This window comes from Haliotis rufescens, unplaced genomic scaffold (genome assembly GCF_023055435.1).
Source record: "Haliotis rufescens isolate VD_foot unplaced genomic scaffold, xgHalRufe1.0.p SCAF_15, whole genome shotgun sequence".
Lineage (NCBI taxonomy): Eukaryota > Metazoa > Mollusca > Gastropoda > Lepetellida > Haliotidae > Haliotis > Haliotis rufescens.
Genome location: NW_025963835.1, coordinates 2,048,045 through 2,063,743, shown reverse-complemented (window position 1 = coordinate 2,063,743; position 15,699 = coordinate 2,048,045). Strand labels below are relative to the sequence as shown.

Below are 15,699 nucleotides of genomic sequence, written 5' to 3'. Positions count from 1 at the left end.
TATCAAAACGGACTATGTAGGGAGGTTTTTTTAAACTATAGTTTTAGTAGATTACAAATCTATCCGAGTATACTTGTTGGTAATATTCCAAGCGATCTCTTCAGGCCAGAATTTCGCGGAATTTAGAGACGGGGTCCGAAGTCATTGTGACACTGGCGAGGTTCTCCTGACATACTTTGAATTGGATGACGTGGGCACAAAGTTTGACTTCATCAAGACGTTTCTTAAGACATTATTAATTTTATGAACAGGGGTAAATGAAAGGGCGGGCGGATTCATAAAAAAATAAAATAAAAAAATATTCCACGAGCCTTAGCAGCCCACAGGCTTTTGGAGTTCCGCTTTCTAGAGTACATACATTCGTCACATAGAGACGATTGCTCCATCGTTGGGTCCCGAATTGCGAAATACTTTGTGCATCATCATGGTTGCAGTGTTTGTGATCCACGCAAATGACATCCAGTGATTGACATCATGAGCATCGTTCCACGCAATTGGGATACGATGACATGCATCAACCAAGTCAGCGAACCTGACCACCCGATCCCGTTAGTCGCCTTTTACGGAAAGCATGGGTTGCTGAAGACCTATTCTACCCCTGATCTTCACGGGTCAGCTAAATTGTAGCTACGGTATGTCCGGGGGAATTCGACCGGAGACATGCGCGTGTCTTAAAGAGTTGATCAAAATTTGGAAGGGACGTTTTAGCAATCTGGATCTTTGGAAGTATTCTCGGTTTTGACGTTGTCCCCACAACGACTCTGGTATCGCAATGGGGTACATGGTTGACACACCACGGTTGCGTGCATGGATTGTTCACTCACTCGTTCAATATATGACGGCACATTACAAACCACAAAAATACGAGTGTAAAGCGCAAGTCACACTACGTACGGCACCTTGTTATCTGAGCACGTGTGTCCCTGTTGTCTCAAAGAGTTGATTAAAATTTGGAGTGAGTGCAATGTCCAAGCTGACTGTATGCATATGTACTTAGACGGCGTCAGTGTTTTCTATCAACAAACGGTTTGTCTGCACCAAACTCGATTATTAAAGCTGGAATGTTGCTGGATGTTGTGTAAAACAGTCACAGTTTAGAGAAATCATGTGATACCAGTGACGAAGAGGAGGACTTGCCATATATTGGAGTGGTTCTGTCAGGATCCGTAATCCAAATGGTTTAATCTCAGAGCTCGGGGATTTTGGCAAACGTCTACGACCTTCATCACTCATTCGCTCAATATATGACGACCTATCTCTTCTACAGTGTGTATTGTTCACTTACTCGCTCAATATATGACCACCTATCTCTTCTACAGTGTGTATTGTTCACTTACTCGCTCAATGTATCACGGCCTATCTCTTCTACAGTGTGTATTGTTCACTCACTCGCTCAATATATGACGACATATCTCTTCTACAGTGTGTATTGTTCACTCACTCGCTCAATATATGACAGCCTATCTCTTCTACAGTGTGTATTGTTCACTCACTCGCTCAATATATGACGGCATATGTCTTCTACAGTGTGTATTGTTCACTCACTCGCTTAATATATACTGCGTGTATTGTTCACTCACTCGCTCAATATATGACGGCATATCTCTTCTACTGTGTGTATTGTTCACTCACTCGCTCAATATATGACGGCATATCTCTTCTACTGTGTGTATTGTTCACTCACTCGCTCAATATATGACGTTATATCTCTTCTACAGTGTGTATTGTTCACTCACTCGCTCAATATATGACGGCATATCTCTTCTACAGTGTTCATTATTCACTCACTCGCTCACAATATGACGTTATATCTCTTCTACAGTGTATTTTTCCTTCACTCGCTCCATGTTTTACGGCATATCTCTTCTACAGTGTGCATTATTCACTCACTCGCTGAATATATGACGGTATATCTCTTCTACAGTGTGCATTATTCACTCACTCGCTCACAATATGACGTTATATCTCTTCTACAGTGTATTTTTCCTTCACTCGCTCCATGTTTTACGGCATATCTCTTCTACAGTGTGTATTGTTCACTTACTCGCTCAATATATGACGTTATATCTCTTCTACAGTGTGTATTGTTCACTTACTCGCTCAATATATGACGGCATATCTCTCCTACAGAGTGTATTGTTCACTCACTCGCTCAATGTATGACGGCATATCTCTTCTATAGTGTGCATTATTCACGCACTCGCTCACAATATGACGTTATATCTCTTCTACAGTGTATTTTTCCTTCACTCGCTCCATGTTTTACGGCATATCTCTTCTACAGTGTGCATTATTCACTCACTCGCTCACAATATGACGTTATATCTCTTCTACAGTGTATTTTTCCTTCACTCGCTCAATGTATCACGGCCTATCTCTTCTACAGTGTGTATTGTTCACTTACTCGCTCAATATATGACGGCATATCTCTTCTACAGAGTGTATTGTTCACTCACTCGCTCAATATATGACGACATATCTCTTTCTACAGTGTGCATTATTCACTCACTCGCTCACAATATGACGTTATATCTCTTCTACAGTGTATTTTTCCTTCACTCGCTCCATGTTTTACGGCATATCTCTTCTACAGTGTGCATGATTCACTCACTCGCTGAATATATGACGGCATATGTCTTCTAAAGTGTGTATTGTTCACTCACTCGCTCAATATATGACGGCATATCTCTTCTACTGTGTGTATTGTTCACTCACTCGCTCAATATATGACGGCATATCTCTTCTACTGTGTGTATTGTTCACTCACTCGCTCAATATATGACGTTATATCTCTTCTACAGTGTGTATTGTTCACTCACTCGCTCAATATATGACGGCATATCTCTTCTACAGTGTTCATTATTCACTCACTCGCTCACAATATGACGTTATATCTCTTCTACAGTGTATTTTTCCTTCACTCGCTCCATGTTTTACGGCATATCTCTTCTACAGTGTGCATTATTCACTCACTCGCTGAATATATGACGGTATATCTCTTCTACAGTGTGCATTATTCACTCACTCGCTCACAATATGACGTTATATCTCTTCTACAGTGTATTTTTCCTTCACTCGCTCCATGTTTTACGGCATATCTCTTCTACAGTGTGTATTGTTCACTTACTCGCTCAATATATGACGTTATATCTCTTCTACAGTGTGTATTGTTCACTTACTCGCTCAATATATGACGGCATATCTCTCCTACAGAGTGTATTGTTCACTCACTCGCTCAATGTATGACGGCATATCTCTTCTATAGTGTGCATTATTCACGCACTCGCTCACAATATGACGTTATATCTCTTCTACAGTGTATTTTTCCTTCACTCGCTCCATGTTTTACGGCATATCTCTTCTACAGTGTGCATTATTCACTCACTCGCTCACAATATGACGTTATATCTCTTCTACAGTGTATTTTTCCTTCACTCGCTCAATGTATCACGGCCTATCTCTTCTACAGTGTGTATTGTTCACTTACTCGCTCAATATATGACGGCATATCTCTTCTACAGAGTGTATTGTTCACTCACTCGCTCAATATATGACGACATATCTCTTTCTACAGTGTGCATTATTCACTCACTCGCTCACAATATGACGTTATATCTCTTCTACAGTGTATTTTTCCTTCACTCGCTCCATGTTTTACGGCATATCTCTTCTACAGTGTGCATGATTCACTCACTCGCTGAATATATGACGGCATATGTCTTCTAAAGTGTGTATTATTCACTCACTCGCTCACAATATGACGTTATATCTCTTCTACAGTGTATTTTTCCTTCACTCGCTCCATGTTTTACGGCATATCTCTTCTACAGTGTGCATTATTCACTCACTCGCTGAATATATGACGGTATATCTCTTCTACAGTGTGCATTATTCACTCACTCGCTCACAATATGACGTTATATCTCTTCTACAGTGTATTTTTCCTTCACTCGCTCCATGTTTTACGGCATATCTCTTCTACAGTGTGTATTGTTCACTTACTCGCTCAATATATGACGTTATATCTCTTCTACAGTGTGTATTGTTCACTTACTCGCTCAATATATGACGGCATATCTCTCCTACAGAGTGTATTGTTCACTCACTCGCTCAATGTATGACGGCATATCTCTTCTATAGTGTGCATTATTCACGCACTCGCTCACAATATGACGTTATATCTCTTCTACAGTGTATTTTTCCTTCACTCGCTCCATGTTTTACGGCATATCTCTTCTACAGTGTGCATTATTCACTCACTCGCTCACAATATGACGTTATATCTCTTCTACAGTGTATTTTTCCTTCACTCGCTCAATGTATCACGGCCTATCTCTTCTACAGTGTGTATTGTTCACTTACTCGCTCAATATATGACGGCATATCTCTTCTACAGAGTGTATTGTTCACTCACTCGCTCAATATATGACGACATATCTCTTTCTACAGTGTGCATTATTCACTCACTCGCTCACAATATGACGTTATATCTCTTCTACAGTGTATTTTTCCTTCACTCGCTCCATGTTTTACGGCATATCTCTTCTACAGTGTGCATGATTCACTCACTCGCTGAATATATGACGGCATATGTCTTCTAAAGTGTGTATTGTTCACTCACTCGCTCAATGTATCACCGCCTATCTCTTCTACAGTGTGCATTGTTCACTCACTCGCTCAATGTATCACGGCCTATCTCTTCTACAGTGTGTATTGTTCACTCACTCGCTCAATATATGACGGCATATGTCTTCTACAGTGTGTATTGATCACTCACTCGCTCAATATATGACGGCATATGTCTTCTACAGTGTGTATTGTTCACTCACTCGCCCAACATATGACGACCTTTCTCTTCTACAGTGTGTATTGTAAACATGCATTATGAATGAGACATGTTCCAGTTATGTCCTTGGTCACCTGGCTAGGTACACATGACACAGATCTCGGCCTATCCCACAGTCACGATTTGATTACAAACCACAGAAATACGAGTGTAAAGCGCAAGTCACACTACATACGACACCTTGTTATCTGAGCACGTGTGTCACTGTTGTCTGAGGTACCATAGTATCTTCTACTGAGTTGCGTACTTCAGGTGTCAGAGACCGCTATTTGTCCCCGATTATGAACTAAGGTTAAACAGAGAACTCATTCATGATTATATCTGACAACACACGATCTGGTATGGTTTGTTTGTTGTTTAACGCCGCACCCAGCAATATTCAGCTATATGACGCCGGTCTGTAAATGAGCGAGTCTGGACCAGACAATACAGTGTTTGATATCATGAGCATCGAACCACGCAATTGGGATATGGTGGCATGCATCAACCAAGTCAGCGAGCCTGACCACCCGATCCCGTTAGTCGCCTCTTACGACAAGCATCGTCGTCTTTTATGGCAAGCATGGGTTGCTGAAGATGTGTTCTACCCCGGATCTTCAGGGGTCGCATGGGTTGGTTAGAATACGGAGGTTTGATATGGTTTAAAAGCCGCTTTGAACATTATTTTAGATATAGCAGCTTCATTATAGAGGAAGGTTGGTTGTATCTCTGTAGCCAAATCGCTCAGGCAAAATGGATGTTACTGTAAACAACTAATCGGACTCAGACATGAGGAGAAAGTTTACGAGATCAGATTAATCTTGTACTGTTATCTTCACCTTGTCTGACTAAACGAGTCCGTTGCCCCCATTACGAAACTCAGTACTGGTGTTGTGCTTCCATTGGGCTACAAGGTTTGACAACGGCGCATTTCTTTGACTTGAACCTTTAAATTGGTAAACCGCATTCGTGATCTGGTGGTTGAGCGTCCGCCCGGAGAGAAGGCCAGGAGTTCTTTGCCCGGCCGCGTCTTACCAAAGGACGTTAAAAGATAGTTTTTGTTGCAACCCTACCTACACACACACACACACACACACACACGCACGCACAATGGAAACCTAAACCTTCAACAGATAACCTACATGACCCTCTGTCTTACAGAAGGTTAACGTTTACTAGTTGGACTTACAAGATGTATTAGGGGGCACGGTAGGCCCAGTCGTCTAAGGCGCCGTGATTCGCTGTGCAGAGTTGCGTCCCTTGGATTGTGGGTTCGAATCCCGGTTCGCCCCGAATATGTTTCTAGGTTTGTCAGCACCATGTCTGTTTCACCGAAGTGGTAAACGTCTGAGACCTGCATCACTTCGGGCTTTCCTCCCACATTAAGCTGACACGCCGTAATATAACTGAAATAATGTTAAAAGCGGCGTTAAACCCAACTCACTCACTTCAAGATGTATTGCAATATAATAAACAACAGACTGACAGCTGTTAACGCTATTCAAAACAGAGCCATGCTTTTTTTCATTGGACTATTCAAGTACGCTCCCAACGCAGCAATCGAAGGGGGCATAGGATGGACCCCGCCCTGTGTCCGACAGTTGGAAATGACCCTAAAGTTTTAAAGAGACTCTACAACATTCAACAGGAGATTTTATGTAAAGTGTTTTATGGGATAATACGAAAGCAGAGATCAACAAGACCACTCGGAATAAACGAGTCGACAACATGGTGAAGCGCTATTATTTCTCTGTACGACGTGTTGATATGTTGACGTGGGTATGAATTGTATTCTATACATATCTATTGAACAGTAACTCGTTCATAAAACGGGGCAGTCGGGTTGCCAAGTGGTGAAATCACTCGCTCGTCACGCCGAAGATCCAGATACGATTTCCTCGTGGGTATGATGTGTGAGCTCGCTGACTTGGTTGATGCATGTCATCCATCCCAATTGCGTGGATCGATGCTCATGATATCAATCACTGGATTGTCTGGTCCAGACTCGCTTTTTTACAGACCGCCGTCATATAGCTGGAATATTGCTGAGAACGGCGTTAAACAGAAAACAAACAAACAAACAAACAAAGAAAAGTCCTAAAAGCGGCGTAAACCCACACACCCACTCACGACAGACGGTGTCCCATTCTAAGGACACCATCTGTTATGACAAATTCCTGATTTTGGCCTCATGTGACAGTCCGATCAGTGCGACCTTTAGCGTCACGTGGTCGGTCGCAGTAAGTGACAGAATTAGTGATAGGTAAATTAATGTCTTACACCAACTCGCTTATCTATGCTTTAATACACATCAATTATGTTAGACTTTCCCACACGCATGAGGTCCCATTGAAAAAAACATAGGTCACACAACACAGTAACACAACATAGACATTATATTTTGCTCCTTGAAATCAAGCGTGACCGTCATTTCGGAGATTAACCTGTTAAGAAATGTCATATATAATTATCACGCAACTGTCGTCATGTATTATGTGAAACATAAATAGTTAAAAAAACTACATCTAACTTCTCAAACTCTAAACGGTATTGAATAAAGGAGATGAGATGTTTAATAATCTTTTATTATTTATTACGGTGAACAATTGACTTGCCATTGCGTGCGTTTGTAGCGGGCGCGACCGGTGGGGCAGGATACGCTCATTTTTTAGCGAGCACCTGGTATCATCACTATTTGATAGTAGTTCATCTACACATGCTCATGATATAGTCGGAATCGTACAATCGACTCTGCCGTTAACAGATATTTCTTAAGAACATGGAAAGGGTCTTGTCGTTTTATCATATTGGTTGAACACAACACACAGATATATGCATAAACTGCAAGTGATTCCATGACATTTTATTGGCTTATCTATCAATTTGTTTGCATTTATGTTTCCACTAAACATAAGACCACGCTCACGGCCTCCTTTCATGTGACGTGTTTCATTATTGCTCTGAACGATATCACTGATTGCCACGGTATCGTTGTCTACATGTTTTTGTGTTAAATACTTAAATCACGAATGATCAGATGCAAAAATGGTCTGTGAACTTATTATTGTTGACGTATTTATTTACAAGAATTGACTTTAATATTGATTTCGCGTTTTTAGAAGTATTAACGTAAAAACACTTATAACATGTGTTATATCAGCTTGACGTCGGAGGAAATCCCGAAATGATGCAGGTCTTAGACATGTACCACTTTGTTTCTGGTTCGTCTAAGGAACGCAACTCTGCACATAGAATTGCAGAGCCTTAGACGACTGGGCCATCCGCGTATCTTCACCCCCTCCCAACCCCTAGATAGCCGAACACGAAAAAAAGACTCAACAATAAGATGTATTTAAACTCTCTGAAAGTTCGCAAATCGTGGGACAGTGAGAAGTATCTGATATTTTTATTGTTGTAAATCTGTTATAAAACAAGATAAAAAAATTATGTTAAAAAGAACCACGAAACGAACTCAACAATGTTGGGAAGTAAACAGACGAAGTAAAATGCTGGTCAAAAGAAAGCTTACACTTGAAAATTGGATTTGACCCCAAGATTACAAACGTTATCAAAACGTTACTGGGCCCCAATTTTAACGCATCAGTGACAAACTTTGTGTCAGATGCAATTCCCTTTTTTGACTTTTTTTAACCATATGTATGTAGGGTCACTCGTACATCGTAACAGTTACATGTGTCCACGGCATTGCCTCATTCTTACACCTTACACAGCTCAAGTGTCCACTGTATGGCGCTATACATACATTGTAACAGTTACACGTATCCACGTCATTGCCTCATTCTTACACAGCCCACTGCATGGACACATTCCTACATTTTATACATTTCAAGTGTGCACTGTGGAGAAGATTCCTAAATGAGCATATTTCACAGTATCACATATCTATTGGAGTGGTAACTTCTATATGTCCACTGTAGACGTCAGTGCTATTTAATGAAAATATCGTTCCTTCATCACACACCTCTTCAAGGTATAATTGGCTGCTAGTATGTCTGAGACGATACCTCTCTCTCGGTATATATGAGATATATTATTATAATATGCACAGCGTGGATAAATTATATCAAGTTATGATTGGTGTGGTGAAATGTGGTTTATCGTCACGTTCAAGATCATTGAACATACTTGTATTTTATTGTGCTGCATATTTTGAAGCAGTTACCTAACAAATGCTCGGTTCCAAACTGAAACATACATACACACACACGCGCGCGCGCGCGCACACACACACACACACACACACACACACACACACACACACGTACAGAGACGCATGCACGCACACATATACAGATGCAAGCACACACACACACGCGCGCGCACGCACGCACACACACACACACACAAACACGCACAGAGACGCACTCAGCACACATATACAGATGCAAGCACACACACACATGCGCGAACAAACACACACACACACGCACACGCGCGCACACACACAAACACGCACATACACACAAACACACACACACACAAACAAAGACGCCAGCACGCACAAGAACGCAAGCAAGTACACACGCACGCACACACAAATACAGTATCAAATGATTGGTCCCTATTATATTAGTGTTACGTCCTTTTGTGCGACTGGAGTGTGACCACTAATGGATGTCTGAGAATATATTCCACCACAGCTACCACCTTTAATGTGTTAAGACTTACATATTTAACAAAACATGGCAATATACCACTTATATAAGGACCTACGTTTTATAGTTCCAAAGGGTCATGTACGTATGTATAACAAGTGTTTCCTACAGGGAACCAATCAGCTCGACCCACAATACACAGAAACCGCCGCACCTATATCCGAACTTCTTTTATAACCCTTTGACACGTTTTCTCTTCCTTTACCTTTGATCGACTCGTCCATCCACTATGCTTCGTGCTATTGTCATTGCCGCCCTCGTAGCTGGTAAGTGAGTTAGTGAGTTGGGTTTGAACAGCACTTCAGCTTGATGTGGGACGAAAGCCACAAGTGATGGGGGTCGTTGACGGTTAACGTGTTTGTAATGCTATGCGTATGCTCTGAATGGGGATTCGAACCGCCCACTCGCGCCCCGTGCCACTCTTCTACCGTACTGATGGGTAGCCACCTACTTACGCAAGCTTGCTAAAATAAATGCCTTGCTTTGCATGATCAAACCTGCGCCTAAATTACCCATGCCCTGTTAACTTTCGTTTTTGCTCTTGGCTCCGACTTTTTGTTCAACACTCCATGCAATTCACATTCGTAGCGGAGACTCTTAAACGTCAACCAACAGAGGTCACGTGTCAAGAGGCTTACTTTTATACATGTGTAAGTTATTAGAGAAATACAAAACATGAATCCTATTCTGCCAGTTTTGAAAATAGTGACGAGGAACAATTATTATATTTTTCTTAACTGACATAAATAAGACATATGTACCACTGAAGCATCCAAGTAAATTATAAGCCAATTTACCTTCAAACGTTTGTCATTGAATGCCAAAGGTGCATTTCATGTAGCGCTTATGTCACCATGTAAATTGGCAGGTAGTAAAATTAAAAATGTCGTTCTTACAACAATCCTTGTAGGTATTTAAGACATGACAACCAGGGGAGTTAATAGAGATATTTTCAACTCGGTGATTCCCCATGAAAAGTAGTTCCGGTCACAAATCATGTAAACGTCATGAAAAGTAGTTCCGGTCACAAATCATGTAAACGTCATGAAAAGTAGTTCCGGTCACAAATCATGTAAACGTCAAAAGACGAAGTTTATACTTTGTAAACGTCACTTTTTGAAGTTTGTTGAAAAATGAACGGGTCATGTGAGCAGCAAATAAACCAATCACATCACCGGTAATTCCTTAAACTTCAACATAAAAGTTTATTTAACATTAATTTTCTAACTTCAAAATGTATCCGCAAAGATAGTTAATGGATTCTATATCCAGATAACCTAGATCGAGACTGCTGCTTGGGATTGTACACATAAGGTGATAAGAGACACGTGTAGAACCTTTACATAACACAGGTTGTCCTTTTGAGGTCATAGAAATACTCATATAGAGACACAGCGAGGTTCCATTCCAACCTGTCCCGCTAAATACACATGGCTGTCTTTGACACTTTCGATTGAATTCGTGGGGCGATGGACATACATCTGATCCACCAAATCTGCACTCCATTGTGACGAGTATCATGGTATCTAGTTCTTTGGCACATGCCATATAAAAGGTCAAGGTCAACGTCACCAGACAGATAAAAACTCACTATATGTATGTAATTACACTTTCTCAAAACGTATTCATGCATTTATCATTACATTTGGTATGTACCTTCTCTAGTATGGGGTCGTTTTTTAGAAATTATTGGTTAAGTATAGTCAAAGGTCAAGGTCACCATTACAGTACTTGTTAAACTTTGTTTTATCATTGACAGTGTCTGAGGCATACTTCCCTCTACAGACATGGAACTTTATATTTTCATGTATATTTGTAAAACCTACCACATCAAATGTTGGTTTCGTGTCAATCGTAGGTCAAGGTCGTCTTTGAGGTTATTGTGAAACATGGTTACATCATCCTCTGGGGCTATTTAAGTGAGCCCTTTAGTCGATCTATGATTGCAGCTGAAGCCATCTCAATATGTTCATTTCACGTCTATCAGTACAATTAAGGCAAATCTTGCCCAGCCTCAGTTAAATTGTGATTCTCACTGTTTTTCAGTATGTTCCTCTCAGCTGGGGGACTTCCTTGGCAGCTTCGCCTGTCGTCGCTACCAGTACAGGAACTGTGACCATGAGCGTGAACACCAAGAATGTGGTACTGATGGCGTTACTTACAGGAACCTGTGAGTCAGCGTTAAATCTCGAAACTATAGCACATGACAACGTGAGGCAACACTTCTCAATAGCAACCAAAAGAAAATGATTGCATTTGGTCAAACGCCGCTTGGAAATGTATTTCAGTCATTTTAGCTTGATGTGGGAAGAAAAACGATGTATGTTTTTGTTTATCATCACTTTTGTGAAACATACGAGCACGGCCATGATACTGACAAACCTAGAAATACAATCAGAGCGAACCGGGATTCTTACTCAGGATCATAGAATTCTGGGATGACTAAGGGGCGCAACTCTGCACATCCAATTTCAGTGAATTGGGTACCATACGTGACTCCATAAGAAATGACAACCTCAGACAGATCTTATCAAAATCAAATAGATATAAAAAGATGAACGTGCAATGGATTATTTGCAGGAATTAGAAGAACATTCATTCACTGAATAATTAGACCCGTGAAGATCCGACTTAGAATAAGTCTTCAGCAAGCCAAGCTTGCGGTAAAAGCCGACTATGCTTGTCGTAAGAGGCGACTAAAAGGATCGGGTGGTCAGGCTCACTGACATGGTTGATCACGCAATCGTATCACAATTGCGTGGATCGATGCTCATGATGTCAATCACTGTCTGGTCAGACTCGATTATTTACAGACCGCCGTCATACAGCTTGACTATTTGCTGAGTGAGGCATTAAATTCTGGCTTTCGCGAGAATATCCCTTACGGTATTTCATGCGCGAAGTGATGACGATTGTCTGTAACATCCAAAATGGCTCAGAACTAAATCATCGTTTCATGCAGGTGTGCTTTCACTAAAGTCCGATGCGGTGGGAAAAAAATTGACATCGCTTTTCGTGGTTCCTGCGACAAACGCCCAACAACGGGTGGAGCAGGTTTAAGTGGAGAGGAGGCAGTCCTCGACTACTTCTGCATCGAGTTGTCTCACGAGAAGTGCCCCAACGAGACCGAGACTCTGTGTGCAACTGACGGCAAGACCTACGCCAATTTGTGAGTAATTTGTATCAAGATAGACAAACCGATTCATTTCTTGATCCCATGGCATTGCTTTCATGGTTTGTCCTGCGTGTAGGATACAGGCTAATGTAAGAAATTAAAGGTTTAACATTTGGGCAGAAAATGCTAATTGTTAGCCTACGATTCCTTTTAAAAACCTGAGGCACAATGTTATACCCAGTATTTTAAAGAGACCCCACCTTCTCTACCAATATCAGATAACTGTTCTTTACATATATAGTAAATAAAGGCAGATCATTTAATGACCATTACCCATTCATATCCACTGCGTTGGTTCTTTGAGATGCAGCCAATATGAAGAAGATTTGGTGGTTAAAGTGAGTATGGTTTTACACCGCTTTTAGCAATATTCCAGCAATATCACGGCGGGGGACACCAGAAATGGGCTTCACACATTGTACCCATGTCGGGAATCGAACCCGGGTCTTCGGCGTGACAAGCGAACGCTTTAACCACTAGGCTACCCGACCGCCCTTGGGTGGTTAAAGTGTGTAATGTGGTTGTGTAGCGTTGACAGCATGGACGTCTTGGTATCAGTGATTGTCTGGCTGGCTGCCCTGATAGATATTGTCCACTATCGTTGTAAACACGTACTGTGAGTTTTTGTCTGAGCTAAAATCAACACAGCATCATCCTTACTTTAGTAATACTTGTGGATCGTAGATGTTTGAAATTCTGATTCGAATATATGCTTAATACAGCCAGCCAGGTACTGTTACCGCCACACTTGCTTGGATCTGGTTCCTGAATGAATCTCCATCACTGAATCTATGTTGTAGGTGCGAATACGAGAAGACAAAGTGTACCCACCGTGATCTCCACGTAGCTGATTTTGGTGCATGTTCGAGCTAGGTGAGTTCAGACCTAGCACATACTGAGAACACATACACAGTTAAGTTACTCAGCGATATCCCGTTCGCGGATCTCTGATACTATCGCCGCCACCAGTCAAAACTCCCAACCGTGATAGATGACCACAACCATGCTTGGAGTTGAACTCACAACCGAATGACCGTTATGTTTACAAAAAAAGTGACGACTGTCGTGACGCCGAATACACTTACCGCTGCTAAGTTACTTTCCTTGCTCGTCAATTTGATTTTCTATTTCATCACAACTATCATGTAATTTATATAGTAAGAATGTAAGGGAGAAGTTGGTTGATTTTCCTTAAGTCTGTAATCTCGAACCAATCTGTTTATACAAACAACAAAGTAAATTCATCTTGAAAACATGGTCAGTTGTAAACCTTTTCAAAATGAACTATGTTGGCATTCCAAAAGACATAAACAAAAGTATGAACGTTACTACATTTGGGGTTAGAGGGCAAATTTCTTGGGATTCTTGTAATGGCCGCGCCCACACTGGTGGCAGCGATGTTACCGAGAGTGTAACGAAGGTGTCACGCGCTGGGAAGGAGCTTGATACACAGTATGTAGGAATTTACTACACACAGGGTAAGAAATATCCGAGTTCATAAAAATCGTCGTATCTAGTATGACGTCATTCCTCTCTTACGTCACAACAAGTTTTGATGACACCACCAATGCCGTCCGGATGACGTTAACATTAGACGGGTGCGCGTGAAGCAATGTTTGCACTGGTGCACATTGCGATGTTTATGAACTCGGTTATTACTCACCAATGGAAGCCTAGAAGGAACTTTGTCGCGTTATCGCATTTTTGTTAATTGTGACACTTTTTGCTTGTCTTTGTTATGCGACAATGCGACCACGCGACCACGCGACAATGACCCTTCCAGGATTCCATACTGTCCCTATGGGTAAGGAAGAATTACATGCCACTTCTAAAAATCAGTGCCCCAAACCACTGACAGGCATGCTGAAAGCCTCTGATACGTGGTTAAATGATCACCGTTCAATTTAAAAATTTAGATGCCATTCTCCTCTCCGTCTCGATTCTCTGCCGAAACGGGTTCCAGTGGACGTAAACTTATACCAACCGTTGTTCTGTGGCTGCGTAGTTGATAATCGATGAGAGCACCTAGTGCAGACACCTCTCCAAGAAAAACGACAAGGGTATGTTCAAACGTATGAAATCCTAGCAGAAACATAATTCTACTGTTGATCTTTCAGATGACTGTCTTTGTCGTCTTATGCTGCACCTGGAAACGCAAAACGATTCACAAGAACTACCAGCCTTGAATAAAATCATGAAAAGGGAATCAAGTTCGTCAGCTCTTTCGTATATTTCCACAAGCTCGATGAGATGAATGTTTCACAGTTCTGGCTGACTTTTACCAGTAATATTGAAGATTTAACAATAATTTGGATGACACAACCACCAGCTTTTCAGATGAAACATATCTCCATTGTTTGTTGGTTGGTTTGTTTGTTGGCCAAAGCCACCGTCGACAATGGTCAAGATACGTCACAGTGGCCAGGAAACAATCAAGTCTGGAAAGACAACCTGTGATTGACATTATGAACAAACCGACCATTGAGTTGCCCATGGCGACAAATATAAGATCATGGGCATGTAACTAACATGAATACTTATCCAAATTTATATGCGAACAAATACAAGTATGTTTTTACTATGGCACGTTTTAACAAATATATTCCTATTGTGAGTGGGTGAGTGAGTATGGTTTTACGCCGCTTTTAGCAATATTCCAGCAATATTACGGCGGGGGGATACCACAAATGGGCTTAACATATTGAACACATGTGGGGAATCGACCCCGGGTCTTCGGCGTGACGAGCGAACACTTTAACCACTAGACTACCCCTCCGCCCCTCCTATTGATATGAACGGGTCATTTGAAATTTAACTAATCATGATGTCAGCGCACTAAGAATTTACAAGCCGAGACTCTCGGGGTTCAACATCCATGAGCAAAGTATGACAAATAGCGTTCCCGAATTTGCAAACCGTCGATTTTTGGTACGCAAAACACTTCGTCAGCAATCGTGAAATCAAATCAGAAGAGATTCACATATGTGACGATGAGTAGAGTATGATGCACACACAATGATGTA

General features: G+C 41.4%; 1 protein-coding gene across 1 annotated transcript; it reads left to right on the top strand.

The window, feature by feature from the left end:
- The first annotated feature begins 9,616 nt into the window (after positions 1 to 9,616).
- LOC124114042 (follistatin-like) lies at positions 9,617 to 14,882 on the top strand. Its single transcript, XM_048396022.1, has 5 exons — positions 9,617 to 9,767; positions 11,548 to 11,671; positions 12,464 to 12,670; positions 13,477 to 13,549; positions 14,794 to 14,882. The coding sequence occupies exons 1-4, from the start codon at positions 9,731 to 9,733 to the stop codon at positions 13,547 to 13,549; spliced, it is 441 nt and encodes a 146-aa protein (XP_048251979.1). The 5' UTR covers positions 9,617 to 9,730; the 3' UTR covers positions 14,794 to 14,882.
- Positions 14,883 to 15,699: the final 817 nt, after the last annotated feature.